This window comes from Macaca thibetana, chromosome 11, assembly GCF_024542745.1.
Source record: "Macaca thibetana thibetana isolate TM-01 chromosome 11, ASM2454274v1, whole genome shotgun sequence".
Lineage (NCBI taxonomy): Eukaryota > Metazoa > Chordata > Mammalia > Primates > Cercopithecidae > Macaca > Macaca thibetana.
Genome location: NC_065588.1, coordinates 43,940,691 through 43,962,035, shown reverse-complemented (window position 1 = coordinate 43,962,035; position 21,345 = coordinate 43,940,691). Strand labels below are relative to the sequence as shown.

Sequence of the window (21,345 nt, the reverse complement as noted above, 5' to 3'; positions counted from 1 at the left end):
TTCTGGTTGCATGGCTGAGTAGTATTTATGCAAAGTATTAGATGATATACTATCACATACATAGCAAGTTCTCATTTTTTGGTTTTTCTGTGAGTATGGGAAGTTTACTGTGGGTAAATGTTAATAAAGTTTTATTAGAAAAGTAATGCCAGTTAAAATTCTAATGTAGTACCTGTGCTTATTGAGACTTGGAGAGGAGGTAGGCTGCCAGCAGTGGTATTCTTTTGTCTGCCCTAGTCATACTTTTGCATTATTATTCCATTGCTCCAGCAGACTCTCCTAACATTCCCTCAATCTGGTACCTTCTCCCTCCTCACCAAATGATTCTAAGATTTGGTGAGAATAAAAAATTTATAAAGTAGTTCTCCACTTCAAACACAGATTTAGGAGTTAGTGATTTAAATTATATACAAGCTTTTAAAATTAGAAACTTAGTTTATATGACATTTTTCCATAAGCTGCCTTTTTTCCAGTCAGTAATTTTATCATGTTCAATAGATACGAAGAAGCTGAAAAAGACTGCACACAAGCCATTTTATTAGATGGCTCATATTCTAAAGCTTTTGCCAGAAGAGGAACTGCAAGAACATTTTTGGGAAAGCTAAATGAGGCAAAACAAGGTAAGACTTTATAACAGCTGGCACTCAGTCATCCTGATGAGTGCCCAAGTTTTAGAAGCAGAGATTCATGTAACTTACCCGTGGTTCAAAGATATTGAACTTAGGGAGTTATGTTTTCTTTCCACAGTTTAGATCATGAATAGATTTGGAGGGATGCAGCTTCTGCAGTGTACCAGATTATCTTTTGTTTAGTAGCATACATTCTGACTAATTGCCAGCCAGCATTAATGAAAAATTTTAATTATAGGTGAAAATGGAAAAAGCAATAAAAAGACAAGAATGAAAAGGAAGGGAATCAGTGTTGTTGAGCGAAAGGGACTCACTGCGTGATGTGCTTGAAGCCAATACTGTGACACCAGGTTTTTGAGAAAAGGCTTTATTTATATTGAAGGTTGACTCCCAAAGAAACAGGAATCAAAACTCAAATCTGTCTCCTTGTCCTGGCGTTAAGGCAGTAATTTTATTAGAAAAGGTTTAGGAAGGTGGATACTGGAATTATCAGGTAATTAGTGGAAGGAAAGGGAAAAGCTCTTGGGCATATGTAACTGTCTCTTCATGCTAACTAATGGATTGCAGATGCAAATTTGGGGTAGTTAGTAGAACTTGGTGGAAATTCAGGCTATGACATCAGCAAGCTTGTTTTTGTGCAACCTCCACTTGGCCATCTTGGTTCCAACCGATTTCAGGAGTTGTTTTTTTTTCTTTTTTAAAATCCCAGCGAGCAGAGGAAGTTTCAGTGTTTCACCAAATTGTATTTTTTCCTATCTGCCATCCTGCAAACTCAAGAATTTCTGTTAGTGATTGAATTTTTTTTTTTTTTTTTAAACTCTTTGAGCAGTGGTTTTATCAGCAGGTAGGGAATGGAGGATAATGGAGATCTGATGCCATTTTAATTCTTGATACAAGTTTTTTTTTTTTTCTTTTTTCTTTTTTTTATGATCTTGTCTTTTAGGGTATTCATTGAGTTAGTCTTCTCGAAGAACCAACTTGGTTCTCCTATGTGTGTTTTCTATTTAATTTCCTTCTGCTCTTTATTTTATTCCTTCAACTTTCTTTTGGTTTAATTTGCTGTTTTTCTAGCTTCTTGAGATCAGTACTTAGATAAGTGATTTTCAGTCTCTGTTCTTTTCTGGTATGTGCATTTAAAATCTGGCAGTTTCTCTGTAAGCCTGTTAGCTACAGCAGTGTTTTTTTATTGTGGTAAAAAAAAATGTAACATTAAATTTATTATTTTAACCATTTTTCAATATATAGCTCAGTGGCATTAAGTACATTTACATTGTGCAGCCATCACCACTGTCCATCTCCAGAACTTTATCATCATCGCATTCTAAAACTATACACTTCAAACAATAACTCTCCATTCTCCTCTCCCCCTAGCCCTGGTAACCTCCATTCTACTTTGTCTCTGAATTTGACTATTCTAGATAGCCTATGTAAGTGGAATCATGCAGTATTTGTCCTTTTGCCTCTGGCTTATTTGACTTAGCATAATGTCCATGTTGGAGCATGTATCAGAATTTCATTCCTTTTTAAGGCTGAGTAATACTTTGTTGTATGTAATTCTCTTAATCTATTAATATTTTACATTTAGTGAGTTACTCTGTCATTTGTTTACTTGGTGAACTTTGCTAAGTTAGATGACCTCTAGGGGCTTCAGTTTTATCACCTTTAAAGTGGGATTGTAGTGAGGGTTATGTGAAAATTCATATAAAACAACTACGACAGTGTTCAGTAAAGGTTCTTACTATAGCTCACCTGTTTCCTAGTAATCCGAATAAAACTTCTTGAGCTAAAAATGTGATTACCAACTGAATGTATCATGAATGTACGTGCAAATATGAAAACTCCACATTTTAACTATGTTGTAATATTTTTAAAAAACTCACTTTAGATTTTGAAACTGTTTTACTTCTGGAACCTGGAAATAAGCAAGCAGTAACTGAACTCTCCAAAATTAAAAAGGTAATGTATTCTTTTCACTCAAACATGGTCATATTTTCTGAAACATAAATATATTTATTTGTTGTATAATGAATATTTTGATAGTTATGATTATAAATTTATTTTCAAGGAATTAATTGAGAAAGGACACTGGGATGATGTCTTTCTTGATTCCACACAAAGACAAAATGTGGTAAAACCCATTGATAATCCGCCGCATCCTGGATCAACTGTAAGTAAAGCACTTTCATTTTTTCCTTGCCATTTAAATATGTTGTATTAAGAGAATTAGAAACCAACTATTGTATTAATAAACTTTTTTTTATTGTTATTATACTTTAAGTTCTAGGGTACATGTGCACAATGTGCAGGTTTGATACATAGGTATACATGTGCCATGTTGGTTTGCTGCATCCATCAACTCATCATTTACATTAGGTATTTCTCCTAATGCTATCCCTCCCCCAAAACCCACCCCCACAACAGGCCCTGGTGTGTGATATTCCCCGCTCTGTGTCCAAGTGATCTCATTGTTCAATTCCCACCTATGAGTGAGAACATGTGGTGTTTGGTTTTCTGTCCTTGTGATAGTTTGTCCGGCAAAGGACACGAACTCATCCTTTTTTATGGCTGCATAGTATTCCGTATTCCGTGGTGTATATGTGCCACATTTTCTTAATCCAGTCTATCATTGCTGGACATTTGGGTTGGTTCCAAGTCTTTGCCATTGTGAATAGTGCCTCAGTAAACATACGTGTGCATGTGTCTTTATAGTAGCATGATTTATAATCCTTTGGGTATATACCCAGTAATGGAATGGCTGGGTCAAATGGTAATTCTAGTTCTAGATCCTTGAGGAATCACCACACTGTCTTCCACAATGGTTGAACCAATTTACACTCCCACCAACAGTATAAAAGCCATTCCTATTTCTCTACATGCTCTCCAACATCGTTGTTTCCTGACTTTTTAATGATTGCCATTCTAACTGGTGTGAGATGGTATCTCATTGTGGTTTTGATTTGCATTTCTCTGATGACCAGTGATGATGAGCATTTTTTCGTTTGTCTGTTGACTGCATAGATGTCTTCTTTTGAGAAGTGTCTGTTCATATCCTTTGCCCATTTTTCCATGGGGTTGTTTTTTTCTTGTAAATTTGTTTGAGTTCTTTGTAGATTCTGGATATGAGCCCTTTGTCAGATGAGTAGATTGCAAAAATTTTCTCCCATTCTGTAGGTTGCCTGTTCACTCTGATGGTAGTTTCTTTTGCTGTGCAGAAGCTCTTTCGTTTAATTAGATCCCATTTGTCGATTTTGGCTTTTGTTGCCATTGCTTTTGGTGTTTTAGTCATAAAGTCCTTGCCCATGCCTATGTCCTGAATGGTATTGTCTCCTTTTTCTTCTAGGGTGTTTATGGTTTTAGGTCTAACATTTAAGTCTTTAATCCATCTTGAATTAATTTTTGTATAAGGCATCAGGAAGGGATCCAGTTTCAGCTTTCTACATATGGCTAGCCAGTTTTCCCGGCACCATTTATTAAATAGGGAATCCTTTCCCCCTTTCTTGTTTTTGTCAAGTTTGTCAAAGATCAGATGTTTGTAGATGTGTGGTGTTATTTCTGAGGCCTCTGTTCTGTTCCATTGGTATATATCTCTGTTTTGGTACCAGTACCGTGGTGTTTTGGTTACTGTAACCTTTTAGTATAGTTTGAAGACAGGTAGCATGATGCCTCCAGCTCTGTTCTTTTTGCTTAGGATTGTCTTGGCAATGCAGACTCCTTTTTGGTTCCATATGAACTTTAGTTTTTTTCCAATTCTGTGAAGAAAGTCATTGGTAGCTTGATGGGAATGGCATTGAATCTATAAATCACTTTGGGCAGTATGGCCATTTTCACAATATTGATTCTTCCTATCCATGAGCATAGAATATTCTTCCATTTGTTGGTGTCCTCTTTTATTTCATTGAGCAGTGTTTTGTAGTTCTCCTTGAAGAGGTCCTTCACATCCCCTGTAAATTGGATTCCTAGGTATTTTATTCTCTTTGTAGCAATTGTAAATGGGAGTTCACTCATGATTTGGCTCTCTACTTGTCTGTTATTGGTGTATAGGAATGCTTGTGATTTTTGCACACTGATTTTCTATCCTGAGACTTTGCTGAAGTTGCCTATCAGCTTAAGGAGATTTTGGGCTGAGATGATGGGGTTTTCTAAATATACAATCATGTCATCTGCAAACAGGGACAATTTGACTTCCTCATTTCCTAATTGAATACCCTTTCTTTCTTTCTCCTGCCTAATTGCCCTGTCCAGAACTTCCAACACTGTGTTGAATAGGAGTGGTGAGAGAGGGCATCCTTGTCTTGTGCTGGTTTTCAAAGGCAGTGCTTCCAGTTTTTGACCATTCAGTATGATACTGGCTGTGGGTTTATCATAAATAGCTCTTATTATTTTGAGATATGTTCCATTAGTTTATTGAGTGTTTTTAGCATAAAGGGCTGTTGAGTTTTGTCAAAGGCCTTTTCTACATCTTTTGAGATAATCATGTGGTTTTTGTCATTGGTTCTGTTTATGTGATGGATTACGTTTATTGATTTGCATATATTGAACCAGCCTTGCATCCCAGGGATGCAGCCAACTTGATTGTGGTGGATAAGTTTTTGATGTGCTGCTGGATTGGGTTTACCAGTATTTTATTGAGGATTTTTGTATCGATGTTCATCAGGGATGTTAGTCTAAAATTCTCTTTTTTTGTTGTGTCTCTGCCAGGCTTTAGTATTGGGATGATGCTGGCCTCATAAAGTGAGTTAGGGAGGATTCTCTCTTTTTCTATTGATTGGAATAGTTTCAGGAGGAATGGTACCAGCTCCTCTTTGTACCTCTGGTAGAATTTGGCTGTGAATCCGTCTGGTCCTGGACTTTTTATGGTTGGTAGGCTATTAATTATCATCTCAATTCCAGAGCCTGTTACTGGTCTACTCAGACATTAAAATTCTTCCTGCTTTAGTCTTGGGAGGATATATGTGTCCAGGAATTTATCCATTTCTTCTAGATTTTCTGATTTATTTGCATAGAGGTGTTTATAGTATTCTCTGATGGTAGTTTGTATTTCTGTGGCATCGGTGGTGATATCCCCTTTATCATTTTTTATTTCGTCTATTTGATTCTTCTCTCTTTTCTTCTTTATTAGTCTTGCTAGCGGTCTGTCAATTTCGATGATCTTTTCAAAAAACCAGCTCCTGGATTCATTGATTTTTTTTGAAGGGTTTTTTGTTTCTGTCTCTTTCAGTTCTGCTCTGATGTTAGTTATTTCTTGCCTTCTGCTAGCTTTTGAATTTGTTTGCTCTTGCTTTTCTAGTTCTTCTAATTGTGATGTTAGGGTGTCGATTTTAGATCTTTTCCTGCTTTCTCTTGTGGGCATTTAGTGTTATAAATTTCCCTCTACACATTGTTTTAAATGTATCCCAAAGCTGCTGGTATGTTGTGTCTTTGTTCTCATTGGTTTCAAAGAACATCTTTATTTCTGCCTTCATTTCATTATTTACCCAGTAGTCATTCGGGAGCAAGTTGTTCAGTTTTCATGTAGTTTTGTGGTTTTGAGTGAGTTTCTTAATCCTGAATTCTAATTTGATTGCACTGTGGTCTGAGAGACAGTTTGTTGTGATTTCTGTTCTTTTACGTTTGCTGAGGAGTGCTTTACTTCCAATTATGTGGTCAGTTTTGGAATAAGTGCGATGTGGTGCTGAGAATGATGTGTACTCTGTTGATTTGGGGTGGAGAGTTCTGTAGATGTCTGTTAGGTTTGCTTGTTGCAGAGCTGAGTTCAATTCCTGGGTATCCTTGTTAACTTTCTGTCTCGTTGATCTTTCCAATATTGACAGTGGGGTGTTAAATTCTCCCATTATTATTGTGTGGGAGTCTAAGTCTCTTTGTAGGTCTCTAAGGACTTGCTTTATGAATCTGGTGCTCCTGTATTGGGTGCATATATATTTAGGATAGCTCTAATTTTTGAATTGATCCCTTTACCATTATGTAATGGCCTTTTTTTGTCTCTTTTGATGTTTGTTGGTTTAAAGTCTGTTTTATCAGAGACTAGGATTGCAACCCCTGCTTTTTTTTTTTTTTTGCTTTCCCTTTGCTTGGTAGATCTTCCTCCATCCCTTTGTTTTGAGTCTATGTGCGTCTTTGCATGTGAGATGGGTCTCCTGAATGCAGCACACTGATGGGTCTTGACTCTTTATCCAGTTTGCCAGTCTATGTCTTTTAATTGGGGCATCTAGCCCGTTTACATTTAAGGTTAATATTGTTAAGTGTGAATTTGATCCTGTCATTATGATGTTTGCTGGTTATTTTGCCTGTTAATTGATACAGTTTCTTCCTAGCATCGATCGTCTTTACAGTTTGGCATGTTTTTGCAGTGGCGGGTACTGGTTGTTTCTTTCCATATTTAGTGCTTCCTTCAGAGCTCTTGTAAGGCAAGCCTGGTGGTGACAAAATCTCTCAGCATTTGCTTGTCTGTAAAGGATTTTATTTCTCCTTCACTTATGAAGCTTAGTTTGGCTGGATATGAAATTCTGGGTTGAAAATTCTTTTCTTTAAGAATGTTGAACATTGGCCCCCACTCTCTTCTGGCTTATAGGGTTTGTGCTGAGAGATCTGCTGTTAATCTTATGGGCTTCCCTTTGTGAGTAGCTCTACCTTTCTCTCTGGTGCCCTTAACACTTTTTCCTTCATTTCAGCCTTGGTGAATCTGACAATTATGTGTCTTGGGGTTGTTCTTCTCGAGGAGTATCTTTGTGGCGTTCTCTGTATTTCCTGAATTTGAATGTTGGCCTGCCTTGCTAGATTGGGGAGGTTCTCCTGGATAGTATCCTGAAGTGTGTTTTCCAACTTGGTTCCATTCTTCCCATCACTTTTAGGTACACCAATCAAACGTAGATTTGGTCTTTTCACATAGTCCCATATTTCTTGGAGGCTTTGTTTGTTTCTTTTACTCTTTTTTCTCTAACCTTGTCTTCTTTATTTCGTTAATTTGATCTTCAGTCAGTGATACCCTTTCTTCCACTTTATCGAATCGGCTATTGAAACTTATGTATGCGTTATGGTGTTCTTGTGCCATGGTTTTCGGCTCCATCAGGTCATTTAAGGTCTTCTCTATGCTGTTTATTCTAGTTAGTCATTCATCTAATATTTTTTCAAGGTTTTTAGCTTCCTTGTGATGAGTTTGAACATCCTTCTTTAGCTCAGAGAAGTTTGTTATTACTGACCTTCTGAAGCCTACTTCTGTCAGCTCGTCAAAGTCATTCTCTGTCCAGCTGGCGAGGAGCTGCGATCCTTTGGAGAAGAGGTGCTCTGATTTTTAGAATTTTCAGGTTTTCTGCTCTGATTTCTCCCCATCTTTGTGGTTTAATCTACCTTTGGTCTTTGATGTTAGTGACCTCAGTTGGAAATGCAGAAATCACTTGTCTTCTTCATTGATCACGCTGGGAGCTGCAGACTGGAGCTGTTCCTATTTGGCCATCTTGGAACGTCTCCTAACTCTTAAAGGAAATGTGGAAATGTCTTCCTGGGGACTTTTTTTTTTTTTTTAAGAATCTTTAAGAAATACTTCCTAGGATTACTGACATACGAGGGAAATTTAGCAGTGTTTAGCGTTTTGGGGTAACTTTTTTAGTGACTATTTTAACACTGTAAATTTTAATATTTCTACCTATTTCTCTTATATTAAAGGAATTTCAAGCAGTTTTGCATTTTATAGAATTTAAATGTCTTTGTATTTTTATTACTATTCTTTTCTGAAGTTGGGATAAACACCCTTGCATCAAGTAAATTATGAAATGTACAGTAAAGTACACAAGACAAAGTACGATTTAGAGAGTAATTACAAAGTGAATACCCATGAAACCACCAAGTCAGAAAACTCAAAGATATCACCCTCAGAAAACCTCTCTATGTACCCCTGACTGATCAAGATCCTCTTCCTGCCCTCTTAAACTGTTATGCATAGACGATCCTTTGCATAACAGTTTTCTTTATTAGAAATAAGAATTTCATAAGGAAGACAGAGGAGGTATTTTTATCCTCTTTTTGTAAAGGCAGAAAAGGAGAGAAAGTTTGTTTTGTTACGTTTGTACTAGTTAGTAGTTAGTAGCAAATAGATTTCTTAGTTTAATACTTTTCCAATGCATTTAATATGACTGTATTCTTTTTTTTTTTTTTTTTGAGACGGCGTTTTACTCTTGTCCCCCAGGCTGGAGTGCAGTGGCAAGATCTCAGCTCACTGCAACCTCTGACTCCCGGGTTCAAGCAATTCTCCTGCCTCAGCCTCCCTTGCAGCTGGGATTACAGGCGCCTGCCACCATGCCTGGCTAATTTTTGTCATTTTAGTAGAGACGGGGTTTCACCATGTTGTCCAGACTGGTCTTGAACTCCTGACCTCAAGTGATCTGCCCGCCTTGGCCTCCCAAAGTGCTAGGATTGTAGGCATGAGCCACCGTCCCTGGCCTATTACAGCTGTATTTTTGGTAATACTGGTTGTGTGTGTTGTGTATGCCAGGGATAAATCTAGTTATTTTCACACATTATGGTCATTTTCACATATTTATTTACTGTTCTTTTCAGTAAAAGTGATTAAATATTAAATATAGTTTAAACTTTTACATCTTTGTAAGACTTCCTTACAAAAATTAATTCACAAGTTTACAGAAGGCCTTTGTTAGATGTCACTGTCCATAATTATAAAAACATTGCCACGTGATATGTGTAATGTCCTGCGACTAACATACAATAAGTAGCTTTTACAAATTTGTTGGGTTCACCTTCTTGTTAAAAATGAATTTATGTTAATAGTTGTGAAAATACAATGTGAATTTAAATCTCTTATGGCAATATGACAAAACAAAACACCTCTAGGAAATGAGAAATCTTGGGGTAAACCGTTGTGTAAATGATCCAAAATCAACAAAGTTAGTATCCCAGTGGGGAGGGAAAAAATTGCTGTTTATTTTTATAATGGATCTTCATGATAAAAAAAATGTGGGCATTATTTTTAAAAAGTAGAGGATAGCAGTTTAGTATAATGCCTTTGAGACTGGATTTGAGCCCCACTTGATAAAACTTCGCAATCTTGAGCAAGTTAATCCCTGTGTTATCCTTACTTTTTCTCCTTAAATTGAGAATAACTCCCAGATTATATCAAAGGAAATAATGTGCGTAAATGTTGAGGCAATTTCAGGTGAAACGAATTTTAATTTCCTTTTTAGTCACATATTTGTGACACCACCTGGTCACTGGGGAAAGTGGTCAGGAAAGAAAGGAAGACTACAGAAAGTAGAGAGAGAGTGAGTCTCAGTATTATTGAAATGAAGGCTAGGCCAGGGTAGTCTGTGCTTGAAGGGCTGGCAGCTTGGAAGTATTTTTAGCAAACCTCTAGACAGAGTGTAGGAGAGCAGAGACGTAGGTGAACTTGGGCCTGGGGTTTCCCCTGAGAATGGTATCAAGTGAAAGTTTTCCTGATCCTTTAGTCTCTGCTAAAATATCTTATTTTGCTTTATTTCCTTTTTTTTTTTTTTTCATTTTTCTGTTTCCTGATGTCAAAACTTCACCTGTTTGGTCCCTTTTTCTCTTTATTCCTTTGTTCTTTTCTCTCTCTCTTTTTTTTTTTAAATGATCACAATATACAACTAAATAAAATGTTAACACTTCTGAGTCATGATTTAAAAAAGGAATGAATTGAACCTTTCATATTTTCTTAAATTCTTTCTTTCTATAGTGGTTTCTTTCATGGTTTACTCCTGTTACTAGCATACTGTTCTTCCCCACAGTCCTTCCAGCTGTCATCAGTGACCCTCAGCAGCTCTCAGTACCCCAGGTCTACACTTAGCAGAGACCAGTGATTAGGAAATTCATAAATTCAAATCATTATTTACATATCTGTTGTCAAGGAAAAGGTTTAATAGACATATCCATTCTTGATCAGTATCTTGATGAAAACTGTTGCTGATATAGTTCTTAGCAAAGCATAGGCCATAACTTAATATTATTCTTTAAAATAGAACTGCTTGAAGGATTCTGTTACAAATTTTCTTACAGCTTTTTCATTTTTGTACCTTCATTTAGTAACACTCATTTATTACCATTGGGTCATATCTCAGCTGCGTTAATGGAATTTCTGGTTTTAACATTGAGTTTGATATCTACTGCAGAAGCAGAAGTTCTTATATTTATAACTTTGCAATTTATAATTCAACTGTGTTGTTGGAATGTATACTTAGAGTATATTGAGGAAAGTTTCTTTCTTTTTTCTAAAGATAGAACAAAACAAATTTCAAATGTATATAAAAGTATATAGCGCCAACTGTTAATCAATATTTGCAAATTTTAGAAGAAGCTTTTCTTAACTTGTTTCATTTTTCAATACCCTTGGTGAAACAATAGCTCCTCAGTGTATTTCTGTGTGTCTGGTATGATGATATAGTGAAGAATATTGTTATATTTTATTAGATATAAATATATTATTAAATATCAACATAAGTTGAAAATGACACGTGTGGTGATCGAGATAAACAGTGAAAGCCATTTACTTTATTAAATTGGAAAAAAGGGTTTACTTTTACCAACTTTGTGAATATTACTTGACAGATTTTTAATCCTGGGCTAGTTTTATCCAGCTACTATATATATAATCCTATTAATCTAGTAAACACATTTGTTTAGGTTTTAATGATAGTCTATCCCATACATAATGCTGGTTATTGTCTGCCCTTATTCCACTTGCCTTCAGTTAGTCCACAATACTACTGTTGGTTTGGTAATTTCTTTGCTGTATTGCCCCTAGAATAGAGTCCAAACTCCTTCCATGGCATCCAAGTCCCTTCATAAGCTGTCTTCAAGCAGCCTTTCAGGCTTTGTCTCCACCGTGCCTTGCCTTGCACCAGCCCCACTGGACCTCTCACCTTCCCACTGACTGTGCTGCACCCTTCAACTTTGCCATTCCTGTGTACTTTTTCTGTGAAGGCTTCCCTTATGCCAGTGTTTATCTTCCCTCCTGTGTTCTCTTAGCATTTTGTGCTTTCATCTCTTAAACATACCTATGGCCTTATATATTTACATATACATGTCTCTCTCCCTCGTTTAGACCTACCTGGGATAAGTGCTTTGTATAGCTTTTTATTTTTATTATTTATTTATTTAATTTATTTTATTTTTTATTTTTATTTTTTTTTTGAGATAGAGTCTGGCTCTGTCGCCCGGGCTGGAGTACAGTGGCCGGATCTCAGCTCACTGCAAGCTCCGCCTCCCAGGTTTACGCCATTCTCCTGCCTCAGCCTCCCGAGCTTTTTATTTTTGTATTATCAGACTCCTACATCTGTCTAGCCACCAAACTGAATTTACTAATCACTGGGATATTAGCTGTAAGAACATTGTAGCCTTTTAACTTGTGACCCTAAAATAGGAAACCTTTCATATTTTGATTTAAGGAATTGATTTTAATTGTTTTAGAAACCACTCAAGAAGGTTATTATTGAAGAAACTGGTAATTTGATACAGACTATTGATGTGCCAGATAGCACTACTGCTGCTGCTCCAGAGAATAATCCTAATAATCTAGCAAATGTAATAGCAGCCACCGGCACCACAAGTAAGAAGAATTCAAGCGAAGATGACCTTTTTCCCACAAGTGATACTCCAAGAGCAAAAGTATTGAAAATAGAAGAAATCAGTGATACTTCATCCCTGCAGTGAGTAGAAATACTGTTATTTGATGATCATCTAGAATGGGATAATTCCACTGGAGAATTGGTATTACTGAGACTTCTGATTTGTACTCATCATGCTGATTTTTTGAACTGCCTAACTTAAGGTTCTGGCTTTTTCTTTTTTATTTGTACTTATTGTAAGGGTGATTTTGCTTAAGGAATGATTACTATCTTTTTTTTTTTTTTTTTTTTTTTTTTTAACCACAGTATGAAATTTAGAGATGGTAAGAAGGTATCTTGAAAATTGATTTTGTTTAAAATTTTTCATTTCTAGGATTTCAGTTTATTTAGTTCAGCAAAATTTTAATTTTTTTAAAGGAAGCTTCACAAAAATGTAAAACTTATGTATTGCCATTATTTCATCCATCAGTATTTAAGACTGTTGTGGACTTTAACTTTTATTTGGCATTTAAAAAATAGTTTACGTGTTTTTTCTTAATAATGAGAATATAGAAGATACAGACTAATTAGGTTCATTTTGAGGTATTGGAAACCTTACTCATAGTTTTACATTGCTGCTCAACAAACCTGCTAAAGGTTGTTTTTTTCTTGTAAACTTTGAACTTCAATAGTACTTTTATTAAAGTGATAGTATAGATCATGGGACAATACTAAATAGGCAGTTTTTTTTTTTTGGAAGATGCGTTTCTTCCTTTTTGGAGTATCTTGAAAATGATCATTTAGATCTTTGAAAGGCTAAATCATTAGTGTATGTGACACGGTAACTGAAATATATAGAAATGGTGTACTCAAAAGGTGGATGGGCTAGCTGCCCAGCAGAGTAGAATAGTCATTACATAGCCAGCATGTGAAAATTTGCAAGAGCTTAATCTATTTTGCCAAAAAATGTTTATATATTATTAGCTGAAATAATTTTGAATGCTTGTATAATACAAATAGATTATATAATATCAAAAATTAAAAAATTTTTATTGATGTCTCCTTGATTGAGCTGATTATTTATGGTTCTTTTCTGTTTGATGCCTCTGAAATATTTCAGACCTCAAGCCAATTTGAAACAGGATGTATGTCAGTCTTACAGCGAGAAATTGACTAGAGAGATAGGACAAAAACCTGCTCAGTTTGCCACAACTGTTCTTCCTCCAATTCCTGCAAACTCGTTCCAGCTCGAATCTGATTTCAGACAATTGAAAAGTTCTCCAGATATGTTGTTTCAGTATTTAAAGGTAAGAGAGAGGAAGCTAGTACTTCTGTTGTAAGTAAAAGGTCAGAGAACTTCTTTTGTCACTTTATAATAATGGTGCCATATTTGCTTTTTGTAAGATATTATTGTAGAAATTATTGTAGAATACATCACCCTGGTCAGACCATTTAAAAATATTTACAACCAGGGAACCTGGGTGTTCTCCTTTGGCAATAGATTCTGTGCCAAATTCTATTGTCTCAAATAACTTAATCTAATTTCATATATATTAGCTTAAGCTTAATTCTTCATAAAAATCCTAAAATGCATTGAGTGTCTTCTGTGAGCCGAGCAGTACTTGCAATATGTAGGCAATCATTCTTATAATATTTGCTCTAAGAAAAAGAATCAAATCCTATGAAATTTAGCAAATAATGGATTAGCATGGTCTTTTTCAAGTGTCATGAGAGTAACGTTCCCTTATAATTATGCAATATAAAATTACTTCCAAATACATTTTCTCATGTAATTCTACTTTTTAAAATCTCTAGTGTTCTTTGAGAGCCTCTAAAGTTTTCTGTCTCTCTTAGGATGGTGTGTATCTCTTCTACTCATAAGACTTTTCTGTGACTGGAACAGAGTGATTATCATGCAGTTCCTGTAACTTTCATTCTTCTATCATAATTGCATTTTAATGTGACTCCATTATTATTCATAAGTGCTAATGCATAGTAGTTACTCTTTTCTTTTCGTTTGGGATGGGGTTTTGCTCTTGTTGCCCAGGCTGGAGTGCAATGGCGCAATCTCAGCTTACCACAACCTCCGCCTCCCAGGTTCAAGCGATTCTCCTGCCTCAGCCTCCCAAGTAGCTGGGATTACAGGGATGCGCCACCATGCCCGGCTAATGTTTTGTATTTTTAGTAGAGATGGGGTTTCGTCATGATGGTCAGGCTGGTCTTGAACTCCCAACGTCAGGTGATCCTCCTGCCTTGGCCTCCCAAAGTAGTTATTCTTTACTATTTTTACCCAAGCAATTGTTGTGTAATTTGTGATCTGTAAGTGTTGCCATCAATTAATTGTCTAACTTTTTATTTTTATTTTTCAAGCAAATTGAACCATCTTTGTATCCTAAGTTGTTTCAGAAAAATCTGGATCCAGATGTATTCAACCAGATCATTAAAATTCTGCATGACTTTTACATTGAGTAAGTCAAGTTTTTTTTAGTTATACAGTAAGTCCTCACTTAATGTCATTGATAGGTTTTTGGAAACTGCAACTTTAATTAAAATGATTAAGACATAGGAACATAAGTCTTGTTTATATCAGTTGGCCTATGGTAAAGTTGGTTTGTTTATACAGTATGCCATTTCACATAAAGTCGCAGTTTTCACGAACCTATTGATGATGTTAAGTGAGGATTTACTGTACTCTCATAATGCTATGCTATTTCCAATGATTTGGGGAGTTCATTCTTTTTGAATGTATATAGCAAATTAGCAGCATATAGCAAAGTTAGCTTTTTTGTAAGTTTCATTGTTACAGAAGTTGCAAGGAAATGACAAGTACAGACAATAAAAAGGGAAAAGTTTAAAAGGGAGGAAAAAGGACTCTTAATTTTTTTGTAGAGAAAAGTAGGGTGTGGAAGTGACCAGTGTTTTAACAGAATGATAGTTTCCGTGCTAAGCTCTTATTTAAGAATATTGTAATTTCTTCAGTTGACTTGATAAATCTCTTCATTTGGACATTTAAAACGTAGGTAGTATCCAGGGGAAAAATGATGTCATTTATGTATAATTAGATGCCTTGTGTTAGTAAACAGAATTATTAACAAATGAGCTACTTTTAACTGATCATTTGTTTTTATATTTGGATTATTTCAGGAAAGAAAAACCATCACTCATCTTTGAAATCTTACAAAGACTTTCTGAACTAAAAAGGTTTGATATGGCAGTGATGTTTATGTCAGAAACAGAGAAGAAGAGTAAGTTCTATGAATGTTTTCCCATGTTTGTTTATTTTTGTACTTTCCTTTATTCATTCAACAAATAATAGCTGACATTTATTGACTATTTACTGTGTATAAGGTTACATTTAATTATATTTAAATTATATTAAATTATATTTAAGTTAATTAAATTGGATAACAACAGTTAAAATTGTATTGTTAGTCCTGACAATATTATGAAGTGTAGGTACTATTTTCACTCTCCTTTTACGGAGGAGGAAACTGAGGTCTAGAGAGGCTAAGAAACTTGCTAAGGTCGCATAGCTAGGAAGCCAGACCCAGGATTCGAACCCAGGCAGTCCAACTCCATAGTCTGAGTTCTTCTACTTGAAAACTCAATAAATGGTATAATGGTTGAGTTCCTACTGTTACTGAGTATGTAAAGGATCAAAGCTGCAGGACCATGTAACCAGGTGAGGTATAGTAAAGGCCTGATCTATTCTGAGAGAGGTAATTTCCCTGAGTTTGCTTTTAGCTGAATTCTCAGAGAAGTGCAAGAGTCAGAGGAAAGGCTGGGCAAGAGAGTTTTAAACTGAAATAATGATATGTGCGGCGGTTCTGAGGCAGGAAAGAGCAAATTAAGTCCAGAGAATTTAAAGTGGTATGGCTGGATTGTAGAATAGGGAGTAATAAGTGGCAGGTGATGAACCTGAATAATTTTATTTCTCTTTTATTTCCACATCACAATCTTTGGCATAAAGAGTCCGTTTTGAAAAATCCTAATTAAAGTAAAATTGCACTATGCAGAAACTTCAGTTACTCAGAGTTTTGGACTATACTCGTTTCAGGAGAAAAGAGAAAAATCATTCACATACAAGTGTGTCTGTTTTTTTATTTTTAAAAATTAGCAAAACTCAGTGTATCATTTTCAAATACCTCCTGTGCTAAACATACGTGGGCTTCTTTTATTTCTTCTTTATCTTTTTAGCAGTGATGTTGAATGATTTTTAAATCTATAAGAAAGATACTTTTGAAATTATACTTAGGGAAGTGGACATGTAATTTAGATATATATTTTTTTAGGCCAGGCATGGTGGCTTATGCCTGTAATCCCAGCACTTTGGGAGGTTAAGGTGGGAGGATCGCTTGAGACCAGCCTGGCCAACATGGCAAAACCCTGTCTTTACAAAAATTACAGAAATTAGTTGGTTGCGGTGGCATGCATCTGTAGTCCCAGCTACTCGGGGGGCTGAGGTGTGAGAATTGTTTCAGCGCAGAAGGTTGAGGCTGCAGTGAGCCATGATTGTGCCACTGCATTCCAGCCTAGGCAACAGAGTGAGACTCTGCCTCAAATAAATAAATAAAAATTATATATATGTGTGTGTATATATATATATGTGTATATATATATGTGTGTGTGTGTGTGTGTGTGTATATATATATATAAAAAATAGTGAGGGTTTAAACCAAAAGTTTTGGTTTTAGCTTTAGTTAACCAGAAATGTTCCTTGAAATCCCTGAAAAATGTTACTGTTTCTTATTACTGTTTTGACCTCATCTTTTACCACTCTTTTTTCAACCACTCTGCCCTGTTATAGTGGTTTTATATAGCTTTTAATATACCAAACTGCCGACTGGGCACGGTGGTTCACACCTGTAATCCCAGCACTTTGGGAGGCCGAGGCAGGCAGATCACCTGAAGTCAGGAACTCAAGACCAGCGTAGCCAACATGGTGCAACCCCATCTCTACTAAAAATACAAAAAAAAAAAAAAGAGAAAATTAGCTGGGTGTGGTGGTGGACACCCGTAATCCCAGCTACTTGGGAGGCTGAGGCAGGAGAATTGCTTGAACCTGGGAGGCATAGGTTGCAGTGAGCTGAGATCGCACCATTGCACTCTAGCCTGGGCAACAAGAGTGAAACTCCGTCTCAAAAGAAAAAAAAAAAATTACCAAACTGCCAAACTTATTTTGGCCTCGAGGACTTTGTGTTTGGCTCTTCTCTCAACCTAGGATATCTTCCTACATATCTTCACTTGTGTGCTTCTTCATTTGGTTTTCATCTATCACCGCTTCAAAGACATCTTTCTTTATCAACCCCCAATCAACCTCTCTCTTCTTACCCTGCTTTATTTCTCTTCATAATACATTACTGACAGTGGTTTATGTGTATGTTTATTATATCTCCCTCTCTAATAGAATGAAAGCTCCATGACAGCAGGAACTTTGTCTACCTCATTCTCTGGGCCTCAGTGCTAGTACATAATAACCCATCAGTGTTAGTGTGTTGAATGAATGAATTTATTGTAACTCTAATGTGATAAGTTCAAGGTGTCCGAGAATGCAAGTGGGCTCTTCAGACTGGCTGACAAATAGTACTGTCTTGATGAGGTTTCCACTGTCTGCTAAGTTAAACATGGAAAACACTTAGAATGGTTCTGGCATGCAACTGAGTATTCAGTAAATACTTAGCTGTTGTTATCTTTTATTATTGCCATTATCATTAATAACTGTTAGCTAGTTCTCCAGTTTTAACGTTGAGAAGCATGAACTATAACAGTGTTTTCCTAATGTTGAGTGTCGACTGAATAGTGGTAGTAAATACAATTTTTTTGCAATTCATAATCTTATTCTTAACATTTAGTAGTTTTAATTTGTAATATAAAAATATTTAAATGTCCTATCAAGTGTGATTTCATCAATGTCATTGCTATTTTTCATTTGCAGTAGTGATGTAAAGTTTTCTTTTAAAATAAAATGATTTAGGTTTGAAAAACAGTTTAATTGAAATAAAAATATTAAGTAAATAAAAGTTCACTTGTTACACAAGGTGAACATTTTAAAGGTAGTACAGAATGAATTAAGTTTAATCTGCAAGATTAATATTGAGAATGCAGGGGAAATTTTATACTACTAAAGCAAAATATTCTGGAAAGAACCATTGTTGGATTGCTATATAATTTTGTATTCTCAGATTGGCTTTTTAAACATCTGAATTAGAATTTATAAACCTATTTATTGTTTTAAAATGTAAAATGTTTTTGACAAATCAGATTGCTCCTTTTAATTTACATTTTGCTTGGTTTTTAAAAAATGAGATTAAAATGGAGATTTTTTTTTTCTTTTTCAGTTGCACATGCATTATTTAATCACATAGACAAGTCAGGATTGAAGGATAATTCTGTCGAAGAACTCAAGAAAAGATATGGTGGTTGATTTCCATTTTTGCTGAAATAATTGTTTCCGACTTTCATATGTAAATTTTTTCTACTGACAGTGTTTTGCTTTTTAAGAAAATGAAATTATATAGCAGGAAAGGACTATCTTTGAACCTAATTAACTATAAAGTGAATTGTGATTTAACTGGTGAGAACTGTATTCAAGTGAACTCTGTGTTTTTTTGAAAATAAAAATATAAACAATGAGGTATGTTTGTAAGGATCAGCATTTTATTGTATGAGTCATTTTAAATGTTAAATTTAGACACATTCTTCAGTGACCCATAAATGTAACATTATTTTTATATTTTCATGAGTTTTTGTAAATACATGCCAAAGCTGCTTCATTAGCATATGAATAATTATCTTTGTATAGAGGAAGTTAAATAGTGAGATCCTTTCTTTATAAAACTTTTTAATGTTATTGTGCCAATTCAGTAACATAAAGTTATTTAGTTGCAGGGTATGCATTTTTAGTATTTATGTTGAAAGAAAGAAGACTTTTAACTAGATTTTCAAACTAGGTTAATTGAAGTATCACAGTATTCTTACATTTTAATGCCATAGGGTTTTTTCCCTTATGATATCCATGTTACATACCAGCTAAGGACAGATAATCTAATGAAGGTGTAAAAATGTAAAAATTAGTAATGTTTAAAGTACTAATTAGTATATAGCCCATATGTATGTGTTGGATGTGAGTGTAGCATTTGTAAGCTTTTGAAAGTAGGGCTAGAACTCTATTCATCGCTGTACTCTGCATGGTACCTAGTACAAACCTTTGCACATAGTTAGGTGCTCAACTGATACTTATAAAATTTAATTGAATTTGACACAAGAATCATATTAAGTAAATGTTTAAAGTAGCAGCCTAGCAAATTTTTGGCATGGTGTAAACACTGGTAAAACCAGTGTAATTTTAGAGACTACCAAGTTGTTAAAAAATATTAGGACACCATCCTATAATTGTTATCAGCATCAATAAGACAGTTCAGTTTACAATTTTATACAATATTGTTAATTTTTATTGCCACTATACATATTACTATTCTTATGAATTGTTTGAGAAGTAATCATAATTTATTTACAAAGATAATTTCTCCAGGTTGTGGTATAAATTATTGAGATATGTTTGTAATTTGGATAATTTGAATGCTTTACAATACACTTAAGATAGCGTTTATTTTTTGTTCGTTGTCAAATGTATTATGATATATAAACAGGCAATGGATTTTAGCTTTTTATCTGCTATGATCTGAATGTTTATATCCCCCACAAATTCATATGTTGAAATCCTAACCCTGAAGGCGATGGTCTTCAGAGGTGGGGCCTTTGGGAAGTGATTAGGTCAGGAGGGCCGGCCCTTGTGAAAGAGGCCCCCGAGAGCTTGTTCACCAATTCCACCATGTAAGGACACATAAGAAGGCACCATCTACAAATAAGAAGGTGGGCTTTCACCAGACACCAGAGACCAGAATCTGCTGGCATCTTCATCTTGGATTCCCCAGCCTCCAGAACTGTAAGAAATAAATTTCTGTTTATATTAATATAAGCTACCCAGTTTGACATTTTATTATAGCAACCTGAATGGACTAAGGTATGATCCTTTGAAGAAACTTACAAGGTAGTCAGGGCAGGTAATGTTATTGTCATTCTTAATGTAAGAAAAGGAGGCTCAGAGGGTTAGTGTTCTCTGCATGATTATAGAGCTAAAAATTGGCCAAAACAGTTCAGAACGTGCTGTCTTGTCTTCTCTTAATGTAGAGCTATTTGAGCTACTCCCGGCTGCAGTTTTTTTTTTTTTGGGAGATAGGGTCTCGCTCAGTCACCCAGGCTGGAGGGCAGTGGCCTGATCTCAGCTCACTGCAAGCTCCGCCTCCCGGGTTCACACCATTCTCCTGCCTTAGCCTCCGCGCCCGCCGCTACGCCCAGCTAATTTTTTTGTATTTTTAGTAGAGATGGGGTTTCACCGTGTTAGCCAGGATGATCTTGATCTCCTGACCTCGTGATGTGCCCGCCTTGGCCTCCCAGAGTTCTGAGATTACAGGCATAAGCCACCGCGCCCGGCCTCCCAGCTGCAGTTTTTATGTTGTGTTACCTGTGTAGAGACTGTTAACTGAAGAAATACAGATCACAAGATTTACTGTAGAATTTGAATTTTAAAAAATTTCTAATGTTAGCCTGATTTCTCCCCAGAGACATTTTCATGTAGTGATTTAAGACCAGAGGCTCTGAATTCAGACTTCTTGAGTTTGAATTCTGGCTCCATCTGGCTTTAGGGCCTTCAACAAGTTACTTTTCTATTTGTTTTTGAAATCTGTAGAATGGGTATAAGTGAGGATTGAACAAATGCACACATTTTGTGTTTGGAGCAGGGCTGGGTATATAGTAAGCTACCACTGTTACTATTATTATTACAATTACCATCATTTCCTAAAAGTGATCAGAATAAAGAACAGTTTTTAGGGGCTATCGTATTATTGCCTTATTGCAAAATAGCATAGTGGTTAATAGAGTCATTTTTGGGTCAAATAACCTGAGTATACAGCCTATTGCACTCAACTAGCTTGTGAATTTGGACATACTGCTTAGCCTCTCTCAGCTTCAGTTTCCTCTCATGTGAAATAGAATATTAATAAATGCCTACCTCAAGATTTTTAGAAAGGCTAATACTTGTAAGTATTAGCACATTAGTGCCTGTCACATAGTGCTCAGTCATTTTT

General features: G+C 35.6%; 2 protein-coding genes across 4 annotated transcripts in view; one reads left to right on the top strand and one right to left on the bottom strand.

Annotated features, from left to right (window-relative positions):
* The window catches only part of RPAP3 (RNA polymerase II associated protein 3), a 71,527-nt gene extending 52,694 nt beyond the window's left edge, over positions 1–18,833 (top strand). The window contains exons 11-18 of the mRNA XM_050746895.1: positions 499–620; positions 2,515–2,585; positions 2,695–2,796; positions 12,060–12,298; positions 13,317–13,503; positions 14,567–14,664; positions 15,341–15,441; positions 18,535–18,833. Coding sequence (XP_050602852.1) covers positions 499–620; positions 2,515–2,585; positions 2,695–2,796; positions 12,060–12,298; positions 13,317–13,503; positions 14,567–14,664; positions 15,341–15,441; positions 18,535–18,620 — 1,006 coding nt within the window. The 3' untranslated portion in view covers positions 18,621–18,833. The remainder of the gene's footprint in view (positions 1–498; positions 621–2,514; positions 2,586–2,694; positions 2,797–12,059; positions 12,299–13,316; positions 13,504–14,566; positions 14,665–15,340; positions 15,442–18,534) is intronic.
* The window catches only part of SLC48A1 (solute carrier family 48 member 1), a 1,155,028-nt gene that overhangs the window by 101,121 nt on the left and 1,032,562 nt on the right, over positions 1–21,345 (bottom strand). The window lies entirely within an intron of this gene.